The 27,625-nt window shown below is 46.6% G+C and overlaps 1 protein-coding gene across 1 annotated transcript in view; it reads right to left on the bottom strand.

The window, feature by feature from the left end:
• Positions 1-589: 589 nt before the first annotated feature.
• TGM3 (transglutaminase 3) overlaps positions 590-27,625 on the bottom strand; it is a 42,183-nt gene continuing 15,147 nt past the window's right edge. The window contains exons 6-13 of the mRNA XM_060031108.1: positions 24,657-24,834; positions 24,418-24,553; positions 12,837-12,940; positions 11,219-11,464; positions 7,542-7,850; positions 5,044-5,201; positions 1,617-1,750; positions 590-1,239 (exon numbers count right to left, since the gene is read on the bottom strand). Of these exons, the coding sequence (XP_059887091.1) occupies positions 1,092-1,239; positions 1,617-1,750; positions 5,044-5,201; positions 7,542-7,850; positions 11,219-11,464; positions 12,837-12,940; positions 24,418-24,553; positions 24,657-24,834 (1,413 nt within the window). The 3' untranslated portion in view covers positions 590-1,091. The remainder of the gene's footprint in view (positions 1,240-1,616; positions 1,751-5,043; positions 5,202-7,541; positions 7,851-11,218; positions 11,465-12,836; positions 12,941-24,417; positions 24,554-24,656; positions 24,835-27,625) is intronic.

Raw genomic sequence — 27,625 nt, 5'->3', positions numbered from 1 at the left:
GGGGTTAGTCAGCACCAGTGACGGAAAGCTCTGGGATCTGCTTCGGGTATTTCAAGGGGCAAAGACTGAGGAACCCTGAGAGCATGTGTGAAGGCAGAGAAGGTTCTGGTGGAGTTAGCAGGGCTCTGGCTGCAAGAGGAGGAGTGTGGCACAAGTTGGGGCGAGTGCAGTGTGAGCAGAGGTTGGGCCACCACCCACACCTGCTCTGTGAAAGGGTTCCAGTGAAGATTTTGAAGTCCCTTCTCACCCTGACGCCTGTAGAGACCCTGGAAGAGTTTGCCTGGCTACACAGAGAGTGCCCGAAGCCTGCCTGGACAAGGCGCTCCCTCCAAGGCGCTCCCTGCCTGCTCCAAGGCAGCCAATCACTTTTTGGACGTCATCTTAGAGAGGTTTCCTAAACTGATTTGAAACATCTCCCTAGTTTTGCACTTGGAGCCATACAGAACAAGCCCACTCTTCTTGGACACTGGAACATAGAGAGCACGGCCTCCCCAAGGCCATCTGTTCTCCAGAAGGACATGGCCCCAGCCCCCCTCTCTCCTTCTCCACCACCTGAGTTGAAGCAGCAGTCCTGTAAAGTGAGTGCTGTGTGATCGCGCTCTTTTTAACATTTATTTTGAGGGTGCGGTTGTGAGTGTTACAACAGATGGCTAACCATCATCCCCCCACCTCCATAGTGGCCTAAGAGAGGAGCAGGAATGTGCCAACTGCAGGCTGGGGATCAGCAAACAGTCCAGACCATCTTCTCCCCCTGTATCCATTTGGAGAGCCGCTGGGTCAGGTGTCGCTCCATGCCCACAGCACTGAGGGTATAAGGGCTGAGCAGGGTCATGGAGCTCACAGAGTGGGCGGTGTTGAGGAGAAGCTTGGGGAACGTGCAAAAGTGATCAAGCTGCGGGCCAGGGTGAAACCAGCCCAGCCTGGGAGCAAGGGAGGGGTGTGTGCTGGAGCCTGGAGGTCCGAGTCCAGGCCACCTTGGGGGATGGAGTGAGTTTCCCAGGCTGGACAGTGTGGGTGGGCAGGGGGCTCACTCCACAGGTGAGCCCTGCCTGCTCCCTGTTCCCCAGTTTTTATGGGGCCACCTGGGCCCTTCACTCGACCACTTTGATGGGCAGCATGCCCTTGATCGCGGAGAACTTGTTGCAGGAGAGGTTGACGAGGAGCTGCTTGGTGCCACTCCGGGTGGGCAGGATCTCAAAATCCACTTGGGACTGCTCTCTGGGGCTCAGGTTTGGCATGCTGATGGGGAAAGGCAGGAGTCAGCGTGAGGCCTCAAGTTCTGCTCTGGTCAAGGTCACTGCTCCTTCAGCTCCCTCTAGCTGCCACCCTGGGTCATCAAACCCCTTCAGCTCTGGGACCCCTCAGCAGGGGAAGGGGCAGTGGGTGGATCCCATGATCTCCCAAATATGAGGACCAGCTCCAAGCTCTGGTGACGTGGACTTCCCTTGAGTTCAAGTTTGGTGAACCCCCAAACCAAATGCAAACGTGTATCCCTATGTGCAGATTCCCAGGTTCAGAGGCTAGAGGAGTTCTGTCTGCCCTGCCCCGGGCTCTGGGGAGGGCCCCTCTGCCTCCGCTCCCACCATCCCACACTGGACCCTCAGCCTGGGACTCACTCGATCTCGAGGGTGCCCTGCAGCAGGCCGCTCCCCTCCGCTATCAGCTTGCAGTCCTTCACCAGCTCATCCAGCGGGTTGGAGAAGAGAATCTGCACAGTCACAGGCTTTTGCACGCGGGCCTGGTCCAGCACCTGTGGGGAGAGGGGTTGACAGAGTCAGGGCTGGGCTGTTCATTTCATCTGCCCTTGATGAGAGCCGACGGGGCTGCGCCGGAGGCTTGGTGATGGGGAGGATGTTGCTGAGGACAAAGGTAGGGAGGATAACGATCCTTAGGAGGTTTATTCCTCCTAAGTTCCAGTGACATCCATGCAGGGGGTTCCTAGGAAATTGCTGTCATCCCCAGGATACAGACAGGACACCCAGGCGTGGAAGAGAAGCAGCACATCGCAGTGGCTGAGAGGGCTTGAATTCCCAGCCAGGTTCACGGGCCCTTTCTTAGTTCATCTCAGGAAGGGCAGCCGCCACTTCCGAGGACGTGCCACATGTGGTCTGCACAGGGTCCTTGATCACGGGCTGGAGAAACCTAGGTTTCTGGTCAGAGGAGCACCCTGGACTATTTGCTCCCAAAGATGAAACCTTGTGCTCCTGCTGATAAGCCGCCGAGCCTGGGCAGATACGTCGTCTCCCTGGGCCTTGACTCTCACGCTGATAAAGAGGGCTGATCCCTCCCCTCCTCCCTCCCTGGGCTACAAGGGACCAAATGAGATCATGGATGCAGAAGAAGGCGTTTTGGAAACAGAAACAGAAACTGGGTGACTGGTGGATTTCTTTTCTCTGTTAGAGGCCGCTACTTTTTGTTCATTTGGTGTTTTTTTTTTTTCTTGCCACCAATTCTCACTGCAATCATTTTACAGTGATAAATCTGCAGTTCAGGTTGATTCAATAACCGAGGCCTTTCTGGTTCCAGAGCCATTTGCTCTTCTTGCTAGACCCTGCAATGCCTGCTAATAATTTGTGCATAATTGAAACATTTTAGAGACCATGATCTATACCGTAATTTCTCCCATGGAACTCATTTAAGTGTATGACACGATTTGAAGAGTGAAGCATAATTTTATGCCATTGGGACACAAGGGTACATAAACGATGCCATATCCTTCACGCTGATATTCAATTTGAGATTTTCGTGTATTTGTTTTCTTTTCTTTATTGCTGCTTATCACCCCGTCCTATTGACCTAAATCTCTGCATGCACCCAAAGAAGAGGATAAGAGCCACCAGAAGACTGTGTCTGATTGTCAGTAGGTCATGGGCCAACGTGAAGGACATCACCCTTTGGAACAAAGTTCAGATTGTATGGTCTGGTTCTAAAGTGTTCAATACCTACTCCCGATCAGCGTCAAGTAAGATAATAGGATTTTACCCAAATTATTCTCTTTTCATACAGATCACCCACGTGCCCTGCTCTGAGTGAGCTATGCATTGATTCATTCAATCAAGATGAGATTGTCTTGATTCTCTGAAGGCTGAAGTAAGGAGAGGTTGCGATAAGAGCAAATTCACACCAAGATGCCCCAAAGAAGAAAGAGCAGATGCCCTTTAAAAAGATTAAATAAGAAAGTTTTTGATGGAATATTTCCAGGCTGTGTGTATTCTGATTTCCTTTGAAAAGATGTTACACTCTCTTGAAAGACAAAGCTGATTTGATATGGAAGTCTAAAAGATGTAGAGTAAAAGTACTGCATACAAGAGAAAGCTATAAGCAGGTTTGAGGATATTGGATAAGGGAATATAATGGGGGAAAAACTAACTTCATTTAAACACTGATAATTTTTATGCAGAATGTTTCATTTCGCAGCCTGAGGAGTGGGAAACAACACTTGCTGCCTGTCATTCTACAGGGACGGGGTGCATTTCTTGGAAATGTCCTGGGAAGCAGGAGAAGCTTCTACACTCAGGGGACAATCATGGATTGAGGATGAAAACTCGGCGGGCAGGAAAGAAGGTGAGCCTGGAGCCCAGAAGCTCTGTTCTAGTCCTGCCCAATGTGGGGGGCTGTTTCTGTTTCACAACCAGTGTGATGGGCCCACAACAGGGGTGGCCCTCCCTCCCTGGCCCTGGAGGTGATGGACAACCCCCCTCCCCCCATTCTGAAGAACAGTCTAGACTAACCAGGACAATGAAAGAGCTCTATTGCAGGCTAGCTGCATGGAGCAGGTGCCCTGGGTCCCCCTGCCCTCTGTCTGACATTAGGAACCTCTGAAGCTGGGGTGTAGCTTAGGGAGGGTGGGGCTAGGGCAGCCACAAGTACTCTAGAAATCTGGGGCTAGGGAGGCTAGTGGCACTGCGATGGAAACTAAAAGGCAATCTCTGTCTAGACCGCTGGTGCAGATGGTACAGCAGACTTGGGAGGAGCCTCGGAAGGACCCCTGAAGCTCTCTGTGGGATCCCACGGGAAGACCCCATCTTCCTGACCCATTCGTCTGCCTGTCCTTCCCTGCCAGGCTCTCACCCCTCAGATGTGTGCTGTCTGGCTCTGGCAGCCTCCACACTGGGCTGGGGTTGGCGTGGTCAGGGACAGGCTTGGAGTCAGCCAAATACTTCCAGCCCCAGTGCTGAGGAAGGAACAGAATGGCCCCAAGTGCCTCACGCCAACCTGCAAGCCCCCAGATGCCTGGGCTCCTGAGAGGGAGCCTGGGAGCAGAGCCTGCAGCCAAAAACTGAGGCATCCTCATTCTCAACCACTGGGAAGATGCTGTTGCTGGCTGTGGGTGTGCTGGGTGCCCTGGAAAGGGCCTGAGGTCTAGCCCTGGCTCTGGCAGTAATTGGAAATTCCCTTCTCCTCTCTGGGCCTCAGTTTACTGATATGTGAAATGGCAGGACATGGGAGCTTGAGACTAGTTCTCCAAGAGTCCACAATTCTGTAACTCTGGGGTCTAGAGTTGGGAGATGCACATGAGTTTTGACCATTGCGGATTTGCTCTACAAGTGTGTCCAGGGGCTGGGCTGTGGGTTTCTTGCAGTCAGGACCCACCCCTTGTGGCCCCCTGTGATTCCCAAGCCTGGCACAGCCCAGGACACAGCAGATGTCCAGAGCAAGTGAGCTGAAGAGCCCCTCTGGCCATCCTCAGCTGGCATCCCCAGCGGGTCTAGAGCTGCAACCAAAGAAGCCACAGGGCAACGTGCCTGTGGAGATTGTCAGACAGGGAGCAAGGAGGCTACTTTTTTTTTTGCCTCATCCCACAGCTTGCAGGATCTTAGTTCCCTGACCAGGGATTGAACCCGTGCCCCCTGCAGTAAAAGCTCTGAGTCCTAACCACTGGACCGCTAGGGAAGTCCCAAGGGCGCTACTCTGATTGGAACTCTTGACTGATCCATTTGGCAGAGGCTGGAGCTGAGCTGGGCCCATCAGCAGGGGAGGGCCTTCTCTGTAGTCTGGGAGGGCTGGGCTGGCTGGAGAGGCACCCCTTCAGCACCCCTTTACCTCCAGGGTCAGGGTGGGGTTTTCCAGGATGATGTCCCTCTCCACCACCACCTCGGTCTCGTCGCTGATCTCGCACACGGCTGTGGCCCGGATCATGTTGTCTGCCTTCAGGTACTTCTCGTACAGTGCATATGCGATCTTTACAGGATGCTGTATTTCTGGAAGGAGAAGCCAGGGAGCAGAGTGAGAGGGAGTGGGGTCGAAACCTTAAAAGCTGATGCCAAGCCAAGTCGATGCGAGCTGGCTGGGATCATCTGCAGCCCAGGCTTGCCTGAGCCCTCCCTGCCAGGCCCTGTGGGAAACATCTGTCTGCTCCATGCAGGCTGCAGAGCAGGGGCCAGGGGTAGCCCAGGACTCTGGCTGGATGGGCTCATAGGGGCTGAAACCTCCTCTCTGTCCTGGAAAATATCGAAGGGCAAGTTTCCTTCTAAGGGGCAGGGGAAGAATACGAGTACTAACTCATTGCCCAGTGACGAAAACAGTAGTGATGACAACACAGTAATAACTAGCAAGGGAAGCCAGGGCTAAATAAGCGCTTGGGTCCTCCCGGTCATCCAGTAGCCTGGGATTCTGTGGCAACAGCATCTGGACCACCTCCCCGCTTCTGGTCTCCCCTGCTTCCAAGACACTCACACACACCGGAAGATAGGCTTTAGAAGCACTTCCACCCCCATCCCCAAATCATGTCACTCTTCTTCCACGTCACTTCAAAAATCTTCCACGGCCCCTCGCTGCCTCAAGAATAAAGTTCAGACCCCTCAGTACGGCCCTTCGTGACTCTCCCCCTCAAAAGAACGTTCCCTCCCATGCTTCTCATTGTCCTTTTGACAAAATAGGTACCTTATCACCTCCAAGCTTTGACTCACAAGGTCCCCTCAGATGGAAAGGCCTTCCCCAGCTTTCCTCCCTTTATCTGGCTCCTCCCTAAGCTTCAAGGCCCCTCTCTGACTCACAGGGCAGGCAGCGAGGGTCCTCCCCTTCCAGCGGGTGCAGGGCACTCCCCCCTCCCTTATGCAGTCATGTTGGGTGGTCTGGGGGGGCCCCCGCATCCACAGGGTCATACACCCCTTGAGGAAAGTCTGTGAGGAAGGAGCTGTCTCTGCTTTTAGCACTGGAGGGACTTACCTAGCCTGCCCCAAATGTGGAGACGCAGGCCCTTGCATCAGCTGGTCCTGCCCTCTTGGACAGTGAACGCTGAGGCTCAGCAAAAGAGGGGGACTTAACAGTGTCGCCCAGAAAGTAGGTGATGATGTCAGGCCTCCAGAACCACTTCACTTGCCTCCTTCCTCTCCTTCCCATTTCACTCTGCTGCCTCTGGCAGAAGTATGGATTTTTAGGAAGCATTACCTCACGTAAATTATTTTTGCTCTACAGAAATAGCTCTTCCCTTGAGCTTTGAAGGTAAATAAGAGCCAGGCAGTTGCTCTTGGTATGGGGAAGATTTCTGCTACATTCTGCCAGAAGAGAGGTTGCTAGGGATGCTGCCTTCTGACAGGTGTAATACAGAGGTATTGCAGTTTCTCTGCAGACAGAATTCCTTCAAGATGGGCTGTGTAATTAATCAGTTTTTATTAGTTCCTTATGTGAAGCAAATAGCCACCCCACCCTTGTCAATCTGCTTTGTATAAGTCCAGACTTTTCATAACAGCTTGAAGGATTTTGCCACTGTGGGCACACCTGCATTCTAATCCTTCCACAGCCCCAGACTCTCTCTCCTCTACTTTGGTCCCCTCCTGTCTATGCTACCCAGGAGTACAAAGTCATGGTTCCTCCCAGAGGCTCAGACCTCCGAGAAAACCTATCACTGTCGCTGGGAATCAAGAAATTCCACGCACCCATTGGCAACTGTGGGGGAACATTGGAGAGGGTTCAAGACCTTGTGGTATATTGCAACCCTTCTAGGGTCAAACTCAGAAAGTGATTCATTGCGTGGTGGGGAGGGGTGGGGTAGGGTGGCAGCTGGTATGGGAGAGGGGTGGCAGCAATAAAACCTAGGAAATGGGTGGTGGCACTGGATTTAGCATTAGGAAATCTAGGACCAAGACTTGGCATTGCCACCTGCTAGCTATGACACAATCTCTTAAGAGAGTCACAATCTCTCCAAGCCTCAGTTTCCACCTCTGTAAAAGGGAATACTGAAATCTGTCCTTTTAGAAGGTCAAATGTGATAGTACCTACGAATATATAAGGAAGTACTCTGCCCACTGGGCAATGTGGTATGTACCTGTAAGGGGTATTTGCAGTGTGTCTATTAACTGCCAAAGCCTCCCGCCTTCTTCCCCCAGGGCATAAAAGGATTCGGGTTAGCACCACACTGACTTGCACTATTCACCATAATAGCAGCCTCCAAAACTTCAAAACCCCAGGCTTGACCACAGAGGTCACGTGCTGTTCCTTCCTTAATCAATTGACTCGGTTCCAACAGGAACTCTCCAATCCCAAGAGAATACCAGCTACCTTGGGTGCATGGTACCCCAGCAACCTACAGGATGAGTTACCTTCATTGGGACCCAGAGACAGGGTGACGGACTCCTTCCACACCTCGTGTACAAGTGTGCCATTGTAGACGATGGTCCAGGCTGTCATGTTCACCGTCACTGTCTTCGAATCACCCGTTAGGTTTCTGAGCATCAGGGCCATGTTGACTTCTTTGCCCACTGTCAGTATGTCAGTGATCTTGAACTTCCCGGAGATGCTGGGCTGCCGTTCCTCTCTACTAAAGACTCTTGCAGATGTTGCGTGAAGTGACATGGAGGGTTGAAGTTTCCCCAAAGCCTTTTCAAACACTTGCCTTTCCTGGCTGGAACCTGTGTGGTGGGAAAAGAGAGAAGCACCTCAGGGATGCGGTGGCAACCTGGACAAAGGACAGCGTCCTGCTTGGAAGGGTGGCCTGGAACTAACACTGGTTCTGCTGCTTGCCCAACGATTCTGATTCAAGCAAGTGTCTGACCTCTGCAGGTCTCCATTTCATCCTCCTTAATACGAGGCTCACATCCCAGCTGTTCCAATCAGCTCTAAATTTCCATGCAGATGTAGGGAAAGGTGCATAAAATTACTCTATGGCTTGATATTTTGCTTAGGCTAATTAGGCTAGATCGCCCCCTTCCTTCTTTCCTCTCTTCCTCTCTTCCTTCCTTCTTTCTTTTGATAAATGGTCCTTTGTGAGACAAAGAAAAAACAGATAATTTAAAAATAACAAAAACTGAGCTAAAAAAGATTACAATAAGTTCATAAGTGAAAAAATGGTTATGATTTAGAGTTAACTTCATTGAAAAAAATTTCAAACCAGTTTACCATGTTATTCTGCTTTGTTTCTAAAGATGCTTTGAGAATTGAAGAGTGGAACTTTTGTCCATGTCAGTTGACGAGAACTTCCCACAGTTGTTGTGGTTCCAGGTTATGACTAGTTTAAATTGTCGAGAGAGTTCAGGTTTCATAAACACAAAGGCTGAACCACAGGTTGGGTTTCTGGTTCTGACCTGGGTCATGGGTGCTGCTGAATGTGATGCTATAAACAGTCCCTGGAGAATGGCCAAGATCATGGCCTAAAAATCACGGCTCCTGGGATGCTAAGAGCCAACTCCAAGTCTCTGAGCCCGGGTAGACCACACAGTGCACATAAGGCTCCCTGCCTGACCTGAAGATAGACCCACTATCAAGGAGAAGGTATTGTCCTTCCAGGAACACAGACAAAGATACACAAAGAATGACCATACTTTTGCCCCCGCCCCCTAACTTCCCCAACCAACCTGTGAAATTTTAAGGCATCAGATGACTTACTTAGAAGCGCTTTACAACCAACCTGTGAAATTTTAAGGCGTCAGATGACTTATTAGAAGCACTTTACAATTTAGTGAGGTCTTTCCCATAAGTTACATGTAACAACTGGCAGAGACCCCAGAGGCCAACTGTTAGAGTTAAGGCCCTAAGAGGAGGAGCGACTGGTCCAAGGGACTGGTAATCTGGGAATTAGGGGCAGAAAGAAGGCCAGTCCCCAGAAATCGAGACCTGAGTCTAGTAGTTCCTCCTGCACAGCTTACTGAAAAGAAGACAGGCAGCCCAGTTACCCAGGCTGATGGCTCCTGGTGGGCTGGGTTCCTTTTGGTGCATTCCCATTCTCTAGCTGAGCTGTAAGTCCACACCCAGGTCTGATGGCTGTGCAGGGAGCTGAGCCTCTGTGCCCAGAACCTTGAAGCAGGTGTGTTATGCACAATGAGGCTCAGAGCCTACATAGCTACATAGGTCACCTGCCAGGCTTACCCAAGACCAAGCTTCCTGCTACTGTTTTCTCCCTTGGTGTTGCTGTTGCGCCAATGCTTAGCAGCCCATTTTATGAGCTTTTCCTCCCTGGGGCCATCAGACACAAGCTGGAATCATTAGGTAAGGAGGACTGATCAACAGCAGGCGGTGTGATCAGCCCTGCTGTCACACAGGGGCTAGGTCATCACCAGGGCTCCTGCAGGGATCCCACAACCTGGCCGTGGCCCCTTCCCATTTCTCAGGAGGTTTGGCTGGGACAGCCAGAGCCCCCAAGAAGCAGAATCAAGGTGTGACAGTCAGGTAAGGAACCCCACAGAATCACACAACCGTGTAAACAGTGCACTTCAGAAGTCCCTCTGGGAGGTCATTCCAATGAGGTTGCAGATGTTCAAGTTGACAAAAATCATCACTATTTATTAAGCCCTCACTATGTGCCGGGCACTGCCCTTGGCACTTTCTGTACACTAGCTCATTTAAATCCCACTGAAGATAGGCCTCGCTCTTCTCATTTTACAGGTGAGAAAACGAGGGATCAGAGAGGCTAAGCATCCTGCTTGAGGTTGCACGGTTATGAGGGGTAGGATGGAGTTCACCTCCTGCCCGGGGTTATCTTTTCCTTGGCCCCTACTCTTGTTTCTACATCATGACACTGTTGAGAATTCTTGTCACACACCGGCCTGTCCCCCTGGCCTGTGAGCTCTGCAGGGGCAGGGGCTCATCTGCGGAATGCTTCCTGGCCTCCCAGAGCCAAGCGTGGGTGGGCACTTGGGGAGGTCTCAGTACATGTTTACTGACTGAGAGAAAGGCCATCTGACCCCAGCTGGGGGGAATGGCCTACATAGGTGGGCTGGGGTCCAACTGAGGGCACCAATCTCATCACCCTAGAGTCGTGCCTCAAAATGGCCACAAATACCACACCCAGAGGTTCAGCCACCTGGGCTTGGAGCCCACTCCCCTGCTCAGCTTTCCTCTTCTGTAAATGGCACCCAACAACAGCAGTCAGCAGGGTATGGAGCTGTGGGGTTCACGTTGGGGGCACGTGGGCACCTTCATGAGAGCACTTTTCTTGACACCTCAGAACCAACAGTGAGGATCAGCTGAAAGAACTATTTCAAAGTATTTTAGAAAGAGTGACATGTTGACCCCATTAAGGAGTGATTGGCCTGCTAGAGCAAGCATTAATTCACTTTTGCCTCTTTCTAAAAATGAACATCACCTTCAAATGTACAACTTTGGTCACTATTGAGACTCCTCAAAGAGATAAGTCTCTGACTCTGAAAGCAACTTCCTAAATAGAGCAACAAATGTAATTTGTGTTAAAGGTGGCCTCGTAGCAATTAGGCTTCTAGGTGACTTTAGGGAGACCAGCACTCATGTGGATGCTGAAGATTTCAGGGACTCGGGCATTGTCCTCATGGTGTAAGCCCACCTCATCTGGCTTTTGGGGAGGCCTCTGAAGCAGACGAAGCAGTGCCCACATCTTGGGGGACTGTCCATTTCTTTTTTCAGAGAATGTTTCCTGCCTGTGTTTCTTAGAGGCTAGGGGAGTGGGCTGACTGAGAGGTCCTCGGGGGGTCTCTCGTGGGGGCCATGTTTCTCCCTGTGATGTTCAATCGTGGGGCTGTCATCCCAGTCGTGTAATTGGCAAAGGGACACAGCTGGAGATGAGCTGGACTGGCAGCTGCCTGAGTCCTATGGCCAATTCCCAGTGGTACAGTGTCTTTTCATGACGGTTCTGTTCCCACGGGAAACAGTCTGGGGAGCTGGGCATTAGATGCCAGGGAGCAGTCCTACCATTCAGGCAGAATTGGCTGACAATGCGGAAGGAGTATGAGCAATTTTTCCTTCTCCACCTCAGAGCTGTCTTCCCACCGTTAAGCCCTGGGTGGCACAGCCCATCCACACGCCCTCCTACCTTCTGGGTACTTGTAGTTTTCAGTGACATCCATGCGAGAGTTGCTGCCCACCGCCTTGGTACTGATATTTTTGCCGATGGTGTGAGTGTTTGAGAAATTCTTCTTCAGGGCGCCGGTCCAGGCATCGTAGATCCATGTGATGCGGTCGGCATTAACCTCAGCAAAGATGAAGGGCATGTCGTAGTCCCAGTCCACATTACCCTCTCGGAGAGCGACGACTGAAGCAGGGCCGCACTGGAACACCCCTGGGGGCCAGGGTGCAGAGGTTGGATACATGCCAAACCCAGGCCCATCTGCAACAGTACACCCCATGGCCTGCTCCTCTGGGGGCCACCCATGACCACCCAACTCCCCTGCCTCTACCCCGCCAAACTCCTTCAACCCCAACAGTCTGCCCCCTTCTTGGGGCACTCAGCAGGACACTCCGGGGCTATTGTTATCTTCTGCAATAGCGCTCTGGTGAGACTCCACCTCCACAGAAGACGGCCCAATCCTGTATTCTGTGGGTGCATAATTTGTGCTGACCCACTGCCCTCAGTCTGTTTACTAAAGGGGAAAGTCTTGCTGTCTTGTGCTCAGGGCTGCCTCTTTTCTACTCTGCAAATCATTCATCATGGCACATATATGACCCTGAAACAAAAATTCCACAGGACAATTCTTAGTCTTAATGTCCAATGCACCCTGATATTTTCTTTTCCTTTCCTTTTCCCCACCCCTTTCCATGATATTCTATTTCATTTCTTAAAATGATGGTCACAACACATTAACTTGATTTTATAGCTGCTAATGGGTTGCGGTGAAAAGGTTGAATAGTGACCTAGAAAATATCTGGAAGGTCACCCTCCTCACACCCAAGTTCCCCAAATCTAACGTTCCTTGCTTCTGGTAGAGACGCTGCAGTTGGGGAAGGGAGTAAGACTTCATTTTCATTGTAAGTCCTTTTAGAATGATTTGAATTTTTTTTAAGCCGTGTGCCTATATGACCTTTATGATTTTTTTTAAGTTTGAAAGAAACAACTGAAAATGAGGGTAACGGACAGGAATGCTCTGGAGGTCAGGGGAGGGAAGGGGAAAGGTTCCTGGAGAGCCTGAGACCCAAGCTCTGATGGGAGAGTGGCCAGAGGTGGGAGCACAGGGATGGGGCCGGGCCAGCCTGCGTGGAGAGCTCGGTCTGGCAGGGGACACGTGTGAAGGTGAGAGAGGTGATGGGGGCCGTGATCACGGAGATCTGGAGCTGAGCCAGGGAATTTGGGTTAAGTCCCAAGGCAATGGGGACCTGGAAGCTTTCTGTGCTGGGAGGGATGGGCTACCAGAGGTGGTGCAGGAGAATCATGGCTGGCAGGGGACGGCTCCTTTCCCTTGCTGCAGGGCATGTGCCAGGGCCTCTGCAGCAGCCATGTGAGTGCAGGTATGGCAGTCATTTTAATAGCAGCCTGAACCAAGAAAGTTAGGAGGGAAATCTACTTTCCAAATAGTTTTGTTTTAATCCCTCCTTTCCCTCTGGAGGTAGAGAGGATTTGGGTGACCTTGCTGTGCCGCTGTCCACCACTATAAAGAATCGAGAGGTCATGACTTAGAGCCAAACCCAGAGAAGGGGGCCATCAGAGGGTTGGTTACCTTGGCTCCTTTCCTGGGGGGTGGCGTCCAGAACCTGCCATCCACTGTATGATTGGCTTAGGTCAGTCCGTGCAAACCAGCCTTCATTCCAGACGTGGAAATTCCTGCAGACAGAACCACAGACTACAGAGTTTGGCCAAGGCCACACAGCAGAGGAGTGGCAAAACACCACATCTCTGATCTGACAGTGCAGCACCCTGATACTCATCAAGCGAGTTTACTCTGTGCCAGATATTGTGCTAGACCTTGGCAAGCATTGTCGCACTTAAATTCTCACAGCACTGTTAAATGGGACTATTTTTATGCACATCTCTTAAAAGAGGAAACTGAGGCTCAGAGAAGTTAAGCAGCTAACAATGCCAGAGTCAAAGTTTGGACCCAGGTATGCCTAACTCCAAAACCTAGGTCCTTGACCACCATGTTCTACTGCCTTTCTGAGGAGCAGAACAGATCTAGGTTAGAGCCAGAATCCAGCAAGCAAACCCACACAGCTTTCTCCTATGCATCCTGTTGGGGGACACTACTGTATTTCGTGTGGGGTGAAAATGAATGGGGCTGCAGCAAGAGTGCCAGGTCTGGCTAAGAGCCACAAAGCCCTTGGGCTGAGGTCCGGATTGAAGAATGACATATACCAGTCTTAAAATGTTCTTCATCCATGGCAGCCCCTTGTCTCCCAATCTATATGTCTCAGTCATTTGTCTTCTCCCTCAGCAGGTATAACCAGTTAACCAAAGCTTTATGCATTCTTGATTCTGCCCTCTACTCTCCCCTTCTCCAATCTCACAGCAACTACATAAACATTGGCTTGGCAGTTTTGAGTCCAACTTAGAAGAAAATGTAAGTAAGTCTGACATAAATTCAAGTTCTATCCAACTTGAAAAAAAATTTTGTTATACTCATGAGTTGGAGAAGATAGTTTTAAGCAGAGAACCAACTTCTGAATGATAAATGTGACTAGGTAAAAATATTAAACTCGCATATACCAAAAAAACAAAGAAACAAACTATAGTTCTGTTTCCAGCATGGGAATAAGCTCATAATAGACAGTCCTTTCTGTAGAAAACAATAAACTGGGGAAAAAAATACAAAAGACAGCTGAGAGTAAAGAAAGCAGGAGGATTTTGAGAGGGTGCCAAAACTTTTAGGAAGGGGCCAGCATGGAGCAAGTTGTACTTTGGCGCCCTAAGGACAGGTTGCAGTTGAGGTAAAGTGCAGGGCAGTAAAAACTCCAACAGACAGCCTACATCTTTCTGACCTGGGGAGATAAGAAACTGAGCCTGGGTTAACCAGGGTTGCTAGAGAGTGAAGGGGAAGTCTTAGAAAGGAAAGAATCAGAAAGGGGGACCCAGATTTGTATATAAACTCTGCCTAAGCTTCTGGGTGACCTCTGAGCTAGGCGTATATGAAGCAAACTATAAGTAGTCCAGCTAAAAATTCAAAAAATGAACTGAAATTTGGGCTGCTGCCCACCATAGGTGAGATAGAATTTGCAGTTTGAGTCTACCTCAGGTAGACTGCTAAGACAAAATGTAGAATCAAGAAGAAGCCAATGTCCAGGAGACAATCCAAATTTACTCAACATACAAAGAACCAGAAAAGTGTAGCTTGTCCTCAAGGTAAAAGACAATCAACAGGGACTAACCCTTAGATAATCCAGGTGTTGGCATTATTGGATAAAGACTTTAAAGCTGTTATGATAACTATTCTCAGTGTAATAAAGGAAAATATGATCATAACAAATGAAAAGAGGGGGCCTCTTAGCAGCAAAATAGAAAATATGAAAAAATGAACCAAATGGAAAATTTTAACTGGGAAAAAGACCAATATCTGGAATTAAATAATTCAATGGATGGCTTACTAGCAGAATAGAGAAAACAGAGGGAAGAGTCAGCAAACTTGAAGACAGATCAGTAGAAATTATCCAATTTGAAGAAGAGAGAAAAAAGCGTTGAAAAAAATCCATTAAGCAGGGAAAATATATGCAACATGTATACTAGACAGAGATTTACTATAATGAATATTATAAAGTACTTACAAATCAATAAGACACAAAAGATCACCTAGAGGGGTGGGATAGGGAGGGTGGGAGGGAGACACAAGAGGGAGGAGATATGGGGATATATGTCCATGTATAGTTGATTCACTTTGTTATAAAGCAGAAACTAAGACACCATTGTAAAGCAGTTATACTCCAATAAAGAGGTTAAAGAAAAAGACAAAAAAGAGGAAGTCAAACATGTCAATAATTGACAATGAGCAGGCAATTTTCATAAGCAACACAAATGATCACTGAACATATGGAAATAGTTTTAACTTCACCACCATTAAAAGAAAATTAAAACGACAAAGAAATACCATTACACTTATTAGACTGACAAAGATGAAAGCATAGGATGATACACATTGTTGTGTGATACTCATCATTGTGTGGGAAAACAAGCAGTGTTATACACTGCTGGTGGGAGTTTAAATTGGTATGACATTTGTCAAGGGCAATTTGGCAATGAGTTTGAAATACCCTTAAAAACCTATATACTCACTGAGCCAGTAGTTCCACTTCTAGGAATTTCTCCTATAAAAACCCTCACATTAGTGCACATAGATGTACATGGAAAGATGTTCACTGAAGCATTGTTTGTAATAGCAAAAATAATGGAGGAAAAATTTATCAATAAGGAATTGGTCAGATAAATTGTGGCACAGCCATGCAGGAGAATATCGTGCAGTTGTCCAAAAGAATGAGGAAAATTAATCTAGCACTGACATGGAAGATGTCTAACTTATATGACCAAGTAAGAAAAAAAATTACAAAATAGTGTGTATATGTAGAAGCTTATAAAAAACATATTAATAAGATGAAACTATTTCGATTTAGAAAATTATACATTAAAAAAAGCAGTGAAAGTTAGTCCCCCATAATTCTATTATCTTAGATAACCACAGTTTAAATAATGGTTTGGTGTATATATTGTGCACATGGACAGATTTTGGTGCATATGAACTAAGTTGCACATTATTTATTTCTGTAATGTTTTCATATTCTATAATGAAAATTACTTATTACTTCTGTAATTCTATATTTACAAAATAAATAGATATTTAAAAATATGTATATTATATAAACACTAATAGCTAATACAGTTGTGTCAACACAGAATATTATTAAGTTTTCTGTCTTATATAGTAGCTCATTTAATCTTCACAATGCTCATATAAGATAGGAATAATTATTATCTCCTTTTGACAGTTCTAGAAACTGAGGCACAGAGAAGAAGTTAAGTGACTTGTTCAAGGTCTCAAAGTGAGTAAATAGGCAGAGTGGGATTTTAACCCAGGCAGAGGGCTGCAGGGTCCATGCTTTTAACTACTAAACTATACTGTCCTTCTAAATTTTAATTTATTGACAAGAAAGATATTAAAAATTATGAAATAGACTAGTTAACTTGGTCTCATTTGGGTAATTAACACTCAATGCACAAAAACAGAATGAAATGTCTGGAAGGATCTACCTCAAAATGTTGTTAGTGTTTTTCTTTGGGTAGCTATATTACTATTACTCTCACTAATTTATTTTTTTAGTGTTTTATAATCAGGAAAAGATTGTTTTTGTTTTGCATGCTGTAAAATGAAACCTGCAAGGCTTCCTACGGGGACCAGATTGGGAGTTCTACACTATACAGTTGTCAGGAGTTAGAAGTGCTCCCTAAGTACTGATCAGGTGCACTGTGACCCTGCTACATCCTTCAGAGAACAAGGGGAGAGTTACAAAGTCAGCTCCAAAACAAGACAGAAGGAATAAGACCATAAGAGGTAAACAAACAGACAATGATAAATAATACCAACCAATGATATGAGTAGGAAGAGCACATACTGTCAGTACTGTAAAGAAACACAGGTCAAACTCCCTCTTGCCAGAACACCAGAATCACAACTAGCTGCTGGACAATCATTGACAGGAAGACACTGGAACTCACCAAAAAAGACACCCCACATCCAAAGACAAAGGAGAAGCCACAATGAAATGGTAGGAGGGTCACAATCAATCACAGTAAAATCAAATCCCATAACTGGTGGGTGGGTGACTCATAGACTGGTGAACACTTATAGCACAGAAGTCCACCCACTGAAGTGAAGGTTCTGAGCCCCATGTCAGGCTTCCCAACCTGGGGGTCCGGCAACGGGAGGAGGAATTCCTAGAGAATCAGACTTTGAAGCCGAGTGGGAATTGATTGCAGGACTTCAACAGGACTGGGGGAAACAGAGACTCCACTCTTGGAGGGCACACACAAAGTAGTGTGCATATCGGGACCCAGGGGAAGGAGCAGTGACCCCGGTGGAGACTGACCCAGACCTACCTGCTAGTGTTGGAGAGTCCCCTGCAGAGGCAGGGGGTGGCTCTGTTTCACCATGGGGACAAGGACACTGGCAGCAGAAATTCTGGGAAGTACTCCTCGGCGTGAGCCCTCTCAGAGTCTGTCATTAGCCCCATCAAAGAGCCCAGGTAGGCTCCAGTGTTGGGTGGCCTCAGGCCAAACAACCAACAGGGAGGGAACCCAGCCCCACCCATCAACAGTCAAGTGGATTAAAGTTTTACTGAGCTCTGCCCACCAGAGCAACAGTCAGCTCTACCCATCACCAGTCCCTCCCATCAAGCCTCTTGATAGCCTCATCCACCATAGGGCAGACAGCAGAAGCAAGAAGAACCACAGTCCTGCAGCCTGTGGAACAAAAACCTCATTCACAGAGAGATAGACAAGATGAAAAAGCAGAGGGCTATATACCAGGTGAAGGAACAAGATAAAACCCCAGAAAAACAACTAAATGAAGTGGAGATAGGCAACCTTCAAGAAAAAGAATTCAGAATAATGATAATGAAGATGATCCAGGACCTTGGAAAAAGAATGGAAGCAAAGATTGAGAAGATGCAAGAAACTGCACAACAAAGATCTAGAAGAATTAAACAACAAACAAACAGAGAGGAACAATACAATAACTGAAATGAAAACTACACTAGAAGGAATCAATAGCAGAATAACTGAGGCAGAAGAACGGATAGGTGACCTGGAAGACAGAATGGTGGAATTCACTGCTGTGGAACAGACTAAAGAAAAAAGAATGAAAAGAAATGAAGACAGCCTAAGAGACCTCTGAGACAATATTAAATGCAGCAACATTCGCATTATAGGAGTCCCAGAAGGAGAAGAGAGAGAGAAAGGACCAGAGAAAATATTTGAAGAGATTATAGTCGAAAACTTCCCTAACATGGGAAAGGAAATAGCCACCCAAGTCAAGGAAGCTCAGCGAGTCCCGTACAGGATAAACCCAAGGAGAAACACACCGAGACACATAGTAATCAAATTGGCAAAAATTAAAGACAAAGAAAAATTATTGAAAGCAACAAGGGAAAAATGACAAATAACATACAAGGGAACTCCCATAAGGTTAACAACTGATTTCTCAGCAGGAACTCTACAAGCCAGAAGGGAGTGGCATGATATACTTAAAGTGATGAAAGGGAAGAACCTACAACCAAGATTACTCCACTGGGCAAGGATCTCATTCAGATTCCATGGAGAAATCAAAAGCTTTACAGACAAGCAAAAGCTAAGAGAATTCAGCACCACCAAACCAGCTCTACAACAAATGCTAAAGGAACTTCTCTAAGTGGGAAACACAAGAGAAGAAAAGGACGTACAAAAACAAACCCAAAACATTAAGAACATGGTCATAGGAACACACATATCGATAATCCCCTTAAATGTGAATGGATTAAATGCTCCAACCAAAAGACACAGGCTTGCTGATTGGATACAAAAACAAGAGATCAAGATAAAAAAAATGAATTACATGGGACTGAGTGAACTGATGAGGATGATTATAATTTTTGTGACTTTCTGTTTGAATAAAAAAAAATCTCACAAGGACTCAGAGGCAAAAAATGTACAAATCAATTATCACAGCAAAGTAAAGGAGCTGTTACAGTGGAGGATTACTGGACTGAATGTCAATATTATGACATAGTATGAGTGTGTTTCGTGTTTGGTAATTGCAATCATTGTTGCTTTTGTTGTGGTCATCCATTTACAATGCTTGGTGTCAGTTTATTTATCTCTTATAAAAATAAAATACAGTGTGTGTGTGTGAAAAAAAAAGAATGTTTAGTGCATCTTTAGCAGGGCGTGGGGTGGGGGGGGATGAATTGGGAGATTGAGATTGACATATATACACTAACATGTATAAAATAGATAACTAATAAGAACTTCCTGTATAAAAAATAAAATAAAATAAATTTCAAAAAAAAAAAAAGAAACATAGGTCATTACAAAATTTCTGGAAGGCTACAGCACTAGATGATTTTAAAATGTCCATTCCCTTTAACCCAGCATATACCATTACTAGGAATCTTTCTTATGGGACTAATCACAGACATGCTCAAGATTTACATATAACAATGCTCGTTACTGTGTTATTTACAGTAGGAAAAAATGGGGATAGGTAACATAGGGAATAGGAGATAGTTTAAAGCAGGAAAAGAGATAATGGTTTAACCATTCAATGGAATATGATACTTTTAAAATCTTATTTTTTGAAGATTATTTAATGACATTGTGAAAATGTTCATAATACCATGTTTAGTCAAAAGCACACAATTTAAAACTATGAAGTGGTTGGTTTCCAGGTGTGGAGAAAAGTGGGATGTGTCTATCATATGCTCCGTCTTTTACCCATGCCTTTGTAAAATGTATGATCCCAATTCTATAAAAACAACAACTAATAAAGAAAAGATTGGATAGAAAACTACTTTACATACTTCTGAGATTTCCTATGACTGTGAAAAAAAAGTCATCATAAAAATTATCTCCAGGCAGCCCCACAAAATGCCTTTTTGATTGGGTCCTTAAGATCAGTTAGAATTCACCCAGGAAAGTAGGAGGAGTGTGGGAAGATGACCCTAGAAGGGTGAAAGGAGAAAGAGAGGATGAGGAAACAGGGAGAACACCACGTTTCACTTTCATCTCATTCCTGGCAGAGAGCCCCAGAGAAGGGCGGGTTGGTTAAGATAGATTGGTAAGTAGCTATGTTTGAATACTTATTTGCAAGGCAGGAATTTAAGACAAAGCAGATAACAAGTTCATCCTGGTCTCTCCATCATTTGAAAGCCAGCACTTTGCTCACAGCTACTTGGGATGTATGTGCCTTTCAAATGCACCATCGGGTTTGTTTCTGCTTGTGTGCCACATACTTTCCCACCTCCCAACCTTGGGCTCTGCTCCTGTCTTGAGTGTTTCAGGAGTAGGAGTTTAGGAAAAGGAGAGACTGAGGCATTTATTTAAAAAGATGCAGATTTCCTGCCCTCCCAGCTCCCTCCACTCAAATCAGTTCTAATGCGACCTTTGAAGTTTATAAACCACCGCCCCTAGAGACAGCAACTGAGTTATGCTAACCTTTGAATTCACGGGGTCAGGAGACCCTCTCTAGAAAGTGACCCAAATCCCTACCCATTCTGCCTATTTGTCCTTCCAAATGCAGTCCAGATACCACCTCCTTCAGAAAATCTTTTCCTAACATACTCAGAGGGTGCCAACCTTACCTCTGTGCTATCTCTGCATCTTGCATGATTCAGTTACTTGACTTCTGCTCAGTAATCACCCAGCTTCTCATGCAGCTAGGAACTCCTCTAGCGAGATTCCTGTATCTCACTCCTCTTGGTGCCCTGTGCCCAGTGCAGGGTCTGGCATGCAGTACTTACACCATGCTCACTGAATTGAATTGTTGTGGAACCTGGACACTCTTGCAGCCTTGGTTTCCTTGCTGTGGGTCTGAGCAAGCTACTCCAGGTACGTTGGGGACTAGCTAAGTATTAGTGGAGGCTGGTGGCCATGGAGAGACGCATTAGGAGCCAGGGCTCGAGTGGGGGGTATGGGTTCTGACAGCTCTTCTCCAGAACTGACCGACGCCACCTCCCTGACCACAGGGCCGGGAAATCTCCATCTGCCTTCCACCCCGGAGCTCTACAAAAGGCTACAAATAGAGTCAAGTCTGTGACTCGAGAAACTGGGGAATCAAGTTGAATGAAATAAGAAAATGAGCCAGAAATGCCAAGGTAAAGATAACCTTGGCCGAACTGTTCCAAATCATTTGGTTGCAGGTCTCAGAAACCTCCTTTATAGTGGTGTAGAAGGGAACCATATTAAAGAAGCTTCCCCCAGAGTGTCCTGACTCCGAAGAAGTGAAAACTCCAGAGCCTTGTGCCTTTTAAGCCCAACCACTGTCATGAGCAGAATGGCTTAGAAGAAAATGGACCCCACTGGATCCTGTAATGTGATTCAAAGAAGGATCTAGAAGAAATTTTTGAGGTCCCCGACCTAGCCCTTCATTTTACAGATGGGAAACAAAGGTACAGAAAAGTTAAGGAATTTATGTAAAGTTAGGCATTTACTTAGAGCGTCCGAATGTCTCCAGCTGTTTACCGGTGCTTCCCCCTGGGCCTCTGTTTTCTCCTTTATGAAATGAGTAGGTCTCTCTCTAAGATCCCTTCCAGCTCTAATGTTCTTTGACTGGGGAGAGTCATGTTGACAGACACCTAGGTCCACCTCCAACTTGGATGCTATTTCAGTTTGACTTTGGGCAAATTGTTTCTCCCCACCGAGCTGCTGAGACAGCATCTAGTATCATAGAAAAGTTGCGTTTGCTGCCTAAGTGTGAACCTAAGAACCCAGCTTTTCCACCTGGTTGGTGTCCAGCCACTCCTTTTCTGGAAAATCTCAAAGTAAGCGGTCTGAATTCTCAAACATCAGTCAGGAGTAGTGATAACATTCTTTGGCATCTCTCTGGTGCTTCGTAGTTTACAAAGCCGCCTGGGTTCAAATCCCAGCTCCACCATTTTCTAGTTACCTGCCCTTGGGTGAATGACTCTGTGTCTCAGGTTCCTCAACTGTAAAATGGGGTGTTCATAATAGTGCCTACTTCATTGTTTCTGAAGAGTACATGCAAGCACTCAGAACATTACCTGGAACACAATCGCTCAGCAAATTATTAGTTGCTGCTGGTATTATTATTAAGCACTTTCAGATGCTTAACCTCACTTGATCCTTACATTCTATTACTTTAAGCAAATCTGGACAAGGTTCTAAAAATTTTTAACATTTACAACATACAAAGATTCAGTTGGAAGGATTTCTGTTCAAACCCAAACTGTCCTTTTAATAATAGGTTAGGAATCCCACTCTATGCAGAAAATGACTCGTGGGATAGCTCCCCCACTACCCCCTGGTGGGAACCATGTTGAAGGGATGCAATAGCTCCCTTGGGAGGGGTAGCTCTTACATAAAAAGTGGGGCAAACTGAAGCTGCAGAGAATAAAATAATTAAAAAGACTTAAGTGAACATCTAGTTTCAGGCCAACCTTTATATTTCACTGCTGGGGAAACTGGGGACCAGAAACATGAAGTGGCTTTCACAAGTTCTAGAGCCAGATGGTAGTGGGGCTGGAACTAGGGCTCAGGATTCCCTGTCTGCACACCACCCAGTGCAGCTTCCCCACCCACAGCTGGTAGGGAGGAGGGTGGGGAGGGACTCACAGCTCTCACTGCTTTCTGAGGACGGTTCTGATGAGGGGGGATGAGACTCCCAGGAAAAATCACAGCTTTAGGGCCCAATACCCTGCAATGAGGCCAAGAGAAATGACAGTGGAGACACCCTGGAATGTCTCCACAGGCCCAGACTTGCCCCAAGGTGATTATATTTGGAATGAATTATGAAGCTAATGTGGAGTGGTAGCATGAACCAGGAACCAAGAGATCTCAGGACTAATTACAAATTCAGCTTAAAGACCCCACCTTCCTGTTCCCAGGAAGTCTTCCTTGATGGCTCCCTCCCTGAGTTCCCACAGTGCTTACAGTCTGAATCACGCACCTGGCATACCCCACACCATCCCACATTGCTAAATAGCTTCTACTAATGGCCTCCCCACTCCTTATCTCCTAGCAGCACCAGATATGCTCTCAGTGGAGGGACTGAGCCTTAAGCATTCTGGTCTCTCTGCAGTTGCTAGTGTGCAGGATGATCACAGAAGGGTTACGCCAAAGGGGACCTCCCCTTCCCCAAATCAGTCATTTGTTGAACCAAGCATCTCCTTTTGTGAAGGAAGCCAAAGTCAGGACTGTCATTGCCCCAAGGATCAGAACAGGTTACAATGGGATTTTGGACACAGTAACAAAAGAAAAAAACAGGCAGAAGAAAAGACCTTCATTTATGAGAAGCTGGGAAAAAAACCTCTCTGTAAGTAGCCGTGCCACTAGAGAGAAACGTTGTGTACGGGCAGGTTAAGAAAGAACCTCTGAAATAAGCTTTCTCTGCCCCATTACACCCTAGAATCCATGTGACCTTGAGTGAATTCATACTCCTCCCTCCCTTCAGAGGGGAGGGGCTGCTTACACTACCCAGTGCCATTATTGGTGTGGGGTGTTGTTTATTTGTTTTAAAAGCTTTTTCTGTACATTTTACTATTGCTTTGACTTTATTAGTTACCCTGAGTACATTTCAGTAAAGTTGGATCTACTTATTCTGGGAATAATAAGTAATAAAGAATTTTTTTATAGACCATTTCAAAGTTGAACATCTGGAAATAAGATGGCATCTGTTATCAGGTTATCTAGACAAGTATATGCATGTGAGGGATTATGTGTGTGTATAGCCTTTGAAATGGATTCAAACAATGGATTATTGACATATGCATGTAGTACTTTATATACATAGACACCTAGATATCTATGTGAATATACAGATATAGACATAATTATTTTCAGTTGCCATCTGGTAATAACTTGGCATATGGTTTAATCTTAAATAGCTGTAACAATATCTATTTTATGTATATATGCAGCTATACAAAGTTATGAATATATGTCTATAAGTTTTAGATAACTTACTTCCAGTTGGCATTTATTATATATTACATACATATGTGTGTGGATAGATTCGTGTGCACATAGCATATTTATGGTTAGAAATATATATGCCCAGTTACATGGAAAGCTTCTTTTTGTTCAGTTGGAATCCAGAATAAGCTAACATGTTATTCTATCAACCATGATACACAGCAAGTATATATGCATAAGAGAAAATGTGTCGCTTTTCTCTAAGAAAACCCAGAAGTCATATGGGTTGCCTGAAGTGACATAAGTCTATATTTATTACTAGAAAATCAATAGTTTCAGTGTTTATCTTCTAAAGTAGCATAGGGTCTAGTGGGAGCTACAAATTCAGGGAAGAGCCCAGGAATCATATCTTGCACTGGTATAACAACCTTCATCTGGCGGCGAGATAAAGTAGACCATCAGATTTTGCAGAACTCTGAGAAGAGCTGTTTCGGGTCTTGCTAGATTCTTGCTAGATTCAGCATTTTCATTTTACACTTGATCTTAGCCAAAAGGTCAAGAAGTGATAGCATTTCCACTCTAAACCATATGTTGACATGGTACTTGCCTCCTAACTCCTGTTTGGAGCTGGGTCCCAGGTGGTGGGGAGAGCTGGGGAGAAGCTGCTCAGATGTGGTGCTCAGAAAGGGTCAGACACTCACCATACGCTGTCACTGCCTTTGTCCATGGGCCATCCTCTGGGGTCATAGTACACATCCACGCTGAGGTTTTTGTCTGTGTCATGAGCTGAGTTGAAGTTGGTGATAATTCGGGAGGGAATCCCCAAACACCGCAGCGCTGCAAGTCAAGGGCAGTCTGAGGACTTGGGGTGCAGTGGAGATGGTATCTTGGGGTACCCCACTGCTGCCCACCCAGGAAAGGCACATCACACCCAGAGTACCTGTGTTGAGGGTCCCAGCGAAGACCCAGCACTGGCCGTATCGGACTGGCCTGAAGCCAGAACTTTGCCACTGCTTGAGGATCTCCACGCTGCCATTCCAGTTCCTCGGGTCCTGGCCACCTACGTAGTTACCACTCCAGTTCCCAGAAATCACACCATAGTCATCATTGGCATTGATCTGGGCAGGAAAAAACCCCAAAGAAATCAGCACAGATAGTGACGTGCAGAGTTCAGGGGACAAGATAAGGAGACACGGAAGGAAGCCAGGGAGCCTCCTTCAAGAGGATTTTCTGTCTTTCTGGGTGATTTGGATGATAATTGTGACAATGATCCCCCTAGGGGTATCAAGCGGTATATGAATTTAACAGTACTTTCCTTAACAGGCCATGTTTGCCCCTAATTCACATATCATCCCCAGCTCACAGGGAAAACTGAGGCTCCGGGGCTTGTCAGTGGTGAGGGACGGGCAAAAAATCAGCCTGCAGGCAATTTCTGGCCAGAACTCATGGGCAGCTGCTGCTGCCTGACTCGAGAGTCCACGGTTTGAAGCTCTCTTTTGGTGTCCTGGTCTTCTAAACAGATCCCCTTAGAACTTCAGCAACTAACTTCTTCTTGGAAAGAATAAAGATGGACTCTTGCTTTTCATTCATTCATTCATTTATTCATTCCCTCAACTTAAGGCATGATTCTTGTATAAGTAACACAACCACGATGCAGTATGAAAAGAGCACTGGACTAGCGATCAAAAGATCTGAGTTTCTTAGTCTTAGTCTTTTATAGACTCATATTGAAATATTTAGGGATGAAATGATATAATGTCTGGGATTTATCAAACAATCTGTGGAGGAAGGGACACAGATGAAACAAGAATGGCCTTGAGTGGGTAATGGCTGAAGCCGGTGATGGGTACGTAAGAGTTCGTTTTACTTTTTCCTCTACTTTAGTGAAAGTCTGAACTGTTCCATGACAAAAAGTTAAAAGAGAATGAAAAAAGGAGAAGCCTGAGAGAAAAACAAATATCGTATATTATCGCTTATATGTGCAATCTAGAAAAATGGTACAGATGAACGTATTTGCAAAGCAGAACTAGACACACAGATGTACAGAACGAATATATGGTTACCAAGGGGGGAAAGGGGGTGGTGGGATGAATTGGGAGATTGGGATTGACATACACACACTACTATGTATAAAACAGATCACTAATAAGAACCCGCTGTATCGCACAGGGTACTCCACTTTGCTGTACAGTAGAAACTAACACAACACTGTAAAACAACTATACCCCAATTTAAAAAATTTTTTTAAATAAAGTAAAATAATAGATAACTAATGAGAACCTACTGTATAGCACAGGGAGATCTACTCAATGCTCTGTGGTGACCTAAATGGGAAGGAAATCTAAAAAAGAGAGGATAGATGTATACGTCTAACTGATTCACTTTGCTTACAGCAGAAACTAACATAACATTGTAAAGCAACCCTACTCCAATAAAAAATAAAAAAAAAAGAAGAAGAAGAAACCCGAGTTGCAAGCCCAGCCTGGCTGCTTGTCAGCTGGGTGACTGCTTGCGCAGGAGTCGATTCCCCTCTCTGGGCCTTCATTCTTCACCTTCCAACACAGGGAACTTTAGAAACAAGTACTTCCTCGGCTGTCTTCCAGCAGCCACGTTTTCAGAGTTTATGAAACTTTGACTAGCATTTATCCCAACCTTACAGTGAGAACGGCTCCCTCTCTCAGTGGGGGCCACAAGGGCAAGGCCTATGAGGACGAACAGTCTGGAAATGGAAGGATCCTTGCCCAGGACAGGCTGACCCAGCCTTCCGCGGTCCCTCCGTGTGGTGGGGGAGCTCCACAGCCCCTCCAGGATGGTCTGGGCTGGAATAGCAGGATGGGGCCAGATGGGGCTCCTTCAAGATGGAAGATTGCATGGCCCATCCCCATCTCCTGAGTCACAGGTGCATCAGCCTCCAAAGTGGTAATCAGCAGGGTCATCTCTGACTGAAAGCTGAGGTTTCAAAGCCCCACACAGGCCATAATTCGCTCGTGGCCCAGCCCAACCAGGAGGGCTGGAGAGAGAGTGGGGAGGTTCTGCTGAGGCACCCAGCTCTGAGATCAAGTGGTTTGTCTGGAGGGCAGGGGTGAGTCAGCAGCTACTGGAGCCAGCTGCCTCCCCTCCCCTCTCCTGAGCTGAGGAGGCTCAACTTCCTAAAGTGCCTGAATCCAGCTTCCCTCGACCTTGGCGTTGGCTTTAATCCACCCCCTCCTGGGCCACTTGGTTTTCCAGGTTGGGCCCAGGCCCCACTCCCTCTCTGCACTCTTCCCGGCTGCCTTGGTCCCCACCATTTCCTCAGCACCTCCACATTGCCTGGGCCTCCCCACAGCTGTCCTGTGAAGTTTGAGTTAAGAAGTGCTGTCTGATGACCCCCGATATCTATCATGCAGTCAGAAGGTCATTCAAATTTCTAACCATGTAACTAGCTTGTTAGCTTGGATATTCTCCCAACTCAAAAGAGACTTGAAATGCCTAGTCCATTAATCAAAAAAAAAAAAAAAAAAAAAAAAGGTAAAGACACTCCTGAGTAATCATTTAGTTTCAGAGGGTTAAAGTTCAAGAACTCTCTGACTTTTAGCTTTTTACTTTGTAACTTTTGAGCAGGCTATCCCTTGTTTGGATAATTTCTGATGGAGGTGCTCTCTGCACACTGACTACAGAGCAGTGCATTCCTCCAGCATCCAGCTTATGTGTGCCTCTGAGTGCACGTGCACATGTGTCTGGGGAAGTGGGGACAGGTTTCTCACGTGGAGGGACTGGACAAGTGAAGGAGGCCCTGGGCGGGTAGCTGGAGGCCTTGTTCTGGCCAGACTCACAGGCTGAGGCTGTGAGTGAGTCACTTCAGCCCCCTGGCATCAGTTTCCGCATCTAGACAATGACTGTGTTGGCCTCTGCCCTCCCCACTGGCACTGG

The sequence above is a fragment of the Delphinus delphis genome, chromosome 15 (genome assembly GCF_949987515.2).
Source record: "Delphinus delphis chromosome 15, mDelDel1.2, whole genome shotgun sequence".
In the NCBI taxonomy this organism is placed as follows: Eukaryota; Metazoa; Chordata; class Mammalia; order Artiodactyla; family Delphinidae; genus Delphinus; species Delphinus delphis.
Note: the sequence above shows the minus strand (reverse complement) of the source record. Positions and strands in the feature narration are given on the sequence as shown.